At 37.7% G+C, this 5717-nt stretch overlaps 1 protein-coding gene across 1 annotated transcript in view; it reads right to left on the bottom strand.

The window, feature by feature from the left end:
- Positions 1–2654: 2654 nt before the first annotated feature.
- LOC138035419 (V-type proton ATPase 116 kDa subunit a 1-like) overlaps positions 2655–5717 on the bottom strand; it is a 3305-nt gene continuing 242 nt past the window's right edge. The window contains exons 2-4 of the mRNA XM_068882120.1: positions 5617–5637; positions 3811–3889; positions 2655–3047 (exon numbers count right to left, since the gene is read on the bottom strand). Of these exons, the coding sequence (XP_068738221.1) occupies positions 2995–3047; positions 3811–3889; positions 5617–5637 (153 nt within the window). The 3' untranslated portion in view covers positions 2655–2994. The remainder of the gene's footprint in view (positions 3048–3810; positions 3890–5616; positions 5638–5717) is intronic.

Raw genomic sequence — 5717 nt, 5'->3', positions numbered from 1 at the left:
AGTGTAAAATAATATTTATGTGTGAGCTTGACAAGCACCTCAATTACACCCAAATTCAGTGTAATTCTGATAAGCAGAGCACCTTTTGTTATTCATACACACAAACTGAGTGTATTTTTCCTCGAGAAGAGTACACAAAATTAATTAATTGTGCATTCAATTGAGAAATACCGATTATCTTAAAAGCTAGATCTTTTGGATTTCCAATCAAACACAAAATTCAGTAGATAAATATTTACAAAAACAACATGTAGTATTCAACTAAAGGAATGCACTCTAAAATAACAGTTGTTTTTTTTATTAAATAAGCTCCCAAATTTGATAGTAACTGTTTTCACAAACATCGATAACTAACCACTTTCATTGGCAAGTAACAGAGTGTATGTATTGTCTTCTCAGCCGCGAATTCAACCCAGAGAAAAAAACCTACAGTAAACATTTTCTACAATTTTTGTGTTAAGTCAATAAAAACTTGTGTAAGGATGTAATTGTTTCGTTTTGTTTAAAATTACACCGTTCTGTACGAATGAAAACCACAGTCTTCGTAACGAATCTATTTACAAAGCTACGCAAATAGCGTCCCAAACACGAAGCTCTGGTCAGCATTAGGGCCTCTTCTTGTTATGAATGAAGTGGTATTGAGAACACGAATTTGAGAAACGTAGGCAAAGCAAAGTCCTGTATCGAAAAGAAACTTCAAGAATTGAACGCATTTCCTCGCCATCATCATGCGGATGATAGCAAGGGAAACTGAAAATAATTTTGATTGTTTACAACTTTCTGTGCAGACGTTTAGTTTTAGTTAAAACTTTGGAATGCAATCGAACTCACGCAATGCAAACCTTGTGTCAGCATAATGGCATCTTGTTTATAATTGAAGCACTACTGCGAAAACTCGACAAAATAATTATAAGATACGTGTATCAAATTGACAGTTAAATGTAAATCGTACATGTACATAGGTCAACGCAAAGTTGATAGTGAAAGGAAATCCACTAGGCTTTTCATCGCCACTGTCATATCAGTATGCAGGTGTCATGTTGTCGCCCTCAACTATTTTTCACACGAATTTTGGTCGCTTGATGACAAGATGTTAAGCATTAAAGACTTTTAAATACCCCCAAAATATTAATAGGATTTGAAGAATTTCAATTTGTTGCCAATCTAAACCAATAAAAATTCTGTGTAAAAATAAAGCTTCAGAAAGGAAGAGTGTATTCAAAACCTTAACAGTTAAGCTAAAAAACCGGTAATTGTGAAGAAGAGCTCCCCAAAAAACCTGTCGGCCAACTGTCAATCAACTCTCGCCGACAGTCGGCCGACTATTGGCCAACTGTTGGCCGACAGTTGGGCAACTGTCGGCCAATGGTTGGCCAACAGTCGGCCGACAGTTGGGCAACAGTTGGCCGACTGTCGGCGACAGTTGACCGACAGTCGTCCGACAGGTGCCCAACTGTCGGCTGACTGTGGGCCAACTGTTGGCCGACAGTTGGGCAACAGTCGGCCGACTGTTACCCAACTGTCAGCCGACAGTTTGTGTTATGTTTGAGGCCAAAGTGTTGGCCGACTGTCGGCCAAGAGTCAGCCGACAGTCGGTGACCTGTTGGCAACCTGTCGGTAACGTGTCGGTAACATGTCGGCGGGGCAAACTGAAATGATCGTAAGCATTTACTTCTCTATTGCTTCTGATGAGTAGCATGATCACCGTACCCATTCTTGTAACATACCTAAAAATTGTGAAATTGTGTTTATTGGGGTGAAAAGCACTAATTTTGGCTTCTTTCACACCCAGACTTTCATATCTTTCTAATTGTTCGGAAAATATTAAAGTTTGCTTTGTTAAAACTGAATTTTTGATTCACCCATGACCCCTTGCAGGCGTGGTCTTTCATACAGATAGTCAATTGTGAGGCAAATAAAAAGTAAAAACAGAGAGCTTTCACTACATCTACATGGAGGATAGTATCCCATCATTTAGTTCTACTGACACCCTAAACGCTGGCTTTCGGCTCCACTTTTTGCTCCACTTTACAATTTGAGGTCAGAGCAGATGTCTCAAACTTTCTTAAAATAATTCCCCTGAAATTTCCTGAAAATTGCCCCTGCAAAGACATTGTGGACTTCCCAATAATATCCATAGAGGAAAGGTTACCAAGCCTTGTGAAGCACATGGAAATCATGGCTTCTTTGCAAAGTAGGATGTGATGTTTACTGGCACTCAAGACTTGGTTCAATATGGCCCGGCATGTTAAAAAAAAGTAGCGACTCAGTCAAAGGCTAATATTTTCGTGACCCTGAAAGCTACGATGACGAAACTGTGGAAATAGCTAGGGGAACTTGTGAGCATTCAGAAAATGCTTGGTTGGAACCCAGTTATGCCTTGGTTGGATCAGGAGCAACATTGAAAGAAGTGGTCTCAAAAAATATTATTGCGTAATTGCGGAACAGAAAAAGCGCAGCGACTGCTTTGAGAAGTGATTTCTCCATTCATAGTGGATCCCTCAAACTAATTTTTCTGTAAGTTAAAGCACAAGGTATGAGCATTTAGTTGAGATGGTTTTGACCCAAGATATCAATTGAAGACTTGTTTCAAACAATAACCTAGTGAGTGCCAGAATTCCAAAACACAGTGTTACAGTAAGGAAACTACGGAATTTTGAATCTTTTTAATGTGATTTAATAAACTTGAACTGTTGAAATTTGGCTCATATGTAGTATTTACTGTGTGTTGTCACTGGTTATTGTCCATTAATCCACATAAGTGTTCTCTCTTATGAAAAATGGTTTTGAGGACTTTCAATTTGAAAATTGTGTTATGCGTTACACTCATTATTTTCCTATTTTTCTATCCTTTTCCTTTGTTTTCTCAAGAAAAGAAAGTCGCTTTCCCTTTTTACACCCTGTATGCTAATCAAAAAGAATAACCTTAGCATTCAACAAAAATATAGCTTTATTGAAGATGTTAAACTGAATAAATCAGGAAATGTTTGTCAGTCACCCCCAAATGGGTATGGTGATTGTGCTACTCATCTGTTCCGTATGCTGAGCTGTAAAAAACAAGCGGACATATTCTCGCATAAACTTAAATGAATAAAGCTTTAACAATGTGATGACAGCAAAGTCCACGCAAGCGGGACAAGCGTCGACGAAATCGATTCGTTGAACCTTCGAAAGAACAGTCCACAAGAAGTCTTAGAAATAATCACTGCAATCAAAATATGTCGCAAGGAAGGTTTCAAATGTGGGCAGAATCAGGCTATGGATATTTTCTTCGCATGTAAAAGGAAAGGCAACCAAGGTCCATGACTAGCGGCTATGATCCTATTTTGCTGTTCGCAATTTACAGCTGAAACTTGTTCAGTTTCTGTTCTTTGGTGAGATTTCAACATTATACTAATCTGGCTTATGGAAACACAAAGTCATCGGAAACCCTTTACAACTCTACCGCAGAATTTTAATTACCGAGGGTTTACCTTGGTTGAGCCTAGCTGTAAATTTCCCTCGGCAGAAAATTGGCCTACCGCGGGAATACCGAGGGAAAGTCACGACAGGGTGACGCAGCAATGACGCGGTAAAGGGCCCAATACTTTCAGGCGGTACTGTAGCCAGAAAAGAGCATATGCACAGGAATGACATAGTCGATGTACACAAAAACAAGGCCCAAAGCCCCTGAAAAAACCTAGAGGGGCGACCAAATTGCACCCGCAAAAAGAAATAAGGATGCCTTCTCTCATTCCTTGAGAACGCAATAAGTAAACCTGAACAGTTTAACAATGAGATTACTTTCAAAATATTAATTTTTACACTTACTCAGTTTTCTTTCCATTTCCTCACATCGCCTCACTTCATTAACAAATTTGCGTTGAAAAGCATTTACATCTGGATTCAACTGCAGAAGAAATTAATCACATCAAGTATGCTGCTTTGTACAACTTAAACACTATGATATAATTCAGTGAAATACGTACAATCGTCCTGGTGAGTGGAGTCCTGACAAGGACTTCCTGTTAAGGCTGACACTGACCGACGCCAAAACAAAATGAGTGGGAGTCATCTTCAGAGTCAAGTGATTAGTATAATTTTGGTAGATGGTACAAGTACATGTATAAACACTCTGGTTGTTGATGTGATCAGTCAAGTAAGTAGTGATGTTATTGGTTGACTGTCAGTTAAGCCTAATATACATGTACACTGTAGATGTTATTGGCTGTGACGATGGTGTGCTTCGATCCATCCAAGGTCATACATGTATTGCAAATTATGTGGGTCAGTAAATTGTTATTAAAATAAGTTGGTCAGTGTGAATCGATACAAATTTTCATCATTATTTAACATGATTATGTCTAGATAACCCGCAGCCGAGAAATGCTTTCAAAAAACTAGACACCCGGCAGTCAGAAATTTTGACCAATTTTCTCCAAATAGCTCGCTTAATTCCTCTAAGAACATTATTTAGAATCGCTTGGCATTTCTGAAGAAACACTAAATACTTGGGTGAGGTTTTGTTGGTAATTTCTGTGGATATTCATCGGGAGTTGCCTTAGTGTGTCAGAACTTGAATATTTTCTAAGTCTCAAAAACATTGAGATTTCACTCTATGCCCAAGCTCAACAGTCACTTCTGCTTTTAACCCAAGGCAATATTTATAATCGCTTGAGATTTCTAAACAAATAATTTTATCGTATATTCTTAGAGGAATTAAGCGAGCTATTTGGAGAAAATTGGTCAAAATTTCTGACTGCCGGGTATCTAGTTTTTTGAAAGCACTTCCCGGCTGCCGGGTATCTAGACACGTCCATTTAACATCATATAACAATTCAATTGAATCTAGGAGTTTTCCAAGAAAGGTACATGTATGATTTGTTTATAAACAAATTTACAAACAGTTAAGCAATTAAAAAAATTATTTAGGATCTGAAACATTCACACATTCAAAAACAAGCACAGCTAAGACAAAAAAAATTTTATGCAACCATTGCTTTTCAAGCTTATATGCTCCCTCTCACTTTTCACATAATCATTCCAGTTCTTATTGACATGTTGCTCCTATCTGCACAACTTTAACAACCTTTGAACTTTCTCGCTCTGCATGTAAGCTTAAGTTCATTCTGTGCATCATGAGGCTTAAAGCCCTCTAGTCCAATATAATAATGACGTGGTATCATCTGTACAATACAAGTTATCTCACTTCAAACACTGAAGATCAGAATGGCTTGAGTTACTGTGCATAGAGTATGAAAGTACAGCAGACTGCTAAACTTGCTTACACTCTTTCTCAATGGAAGAAGGTTAAATAAATGAACATGCCAAGAAACTCAAAGACACTAAAAAAATAGTATTTTTGAGGTATCGATCTACATGTAAGTTGTTACATGCACTGACTACATCATGACAAATTCAGAGATTAAAACCCTTTGAACATGAGAAAGAATAATTATTTTCCTGCAAATCCGTATAAGCGTATACTAGTCTTTGAGAAACAATGGAGAAACTTTGTTCAAGGAGATCAGTGACAATAGTAGCCTGAGTCGTAAATGAATACACAAGCATCGTTTTCGACAACACACCCTATTAAAGTACGGAAGATTTCAAAACTCTAGATATCAAAACACTTACATCTCGAAATTGCACAAGGCCCTGAAAACAGCGAAAACAAAGAGAAGGGGTATATAAGTAATTAAAAAAGAATTGAGAAAATCACAAAGTGAAAATGAACA

Source organism: Montipora capricornis, unplaced genomic scaffold (assembly GCF_036669925.1).
Source record: "Montipora capricornis isolate CH-2021 unplaced genomic scaffold, ASM3666992v2 scaffold_385, whole genome shotgun sequence".
Lineage (NCBI taxonomy): Eukaryota > Metazoa > Cnidaria > Anthozoa > Scleractinia > Acroporidae > Montipora > Montipora capricornis.
Note: the sequence above shows the minus strand (reverse complement) of the source record. Positions and strands in the feature narration are given on the sequence as shown.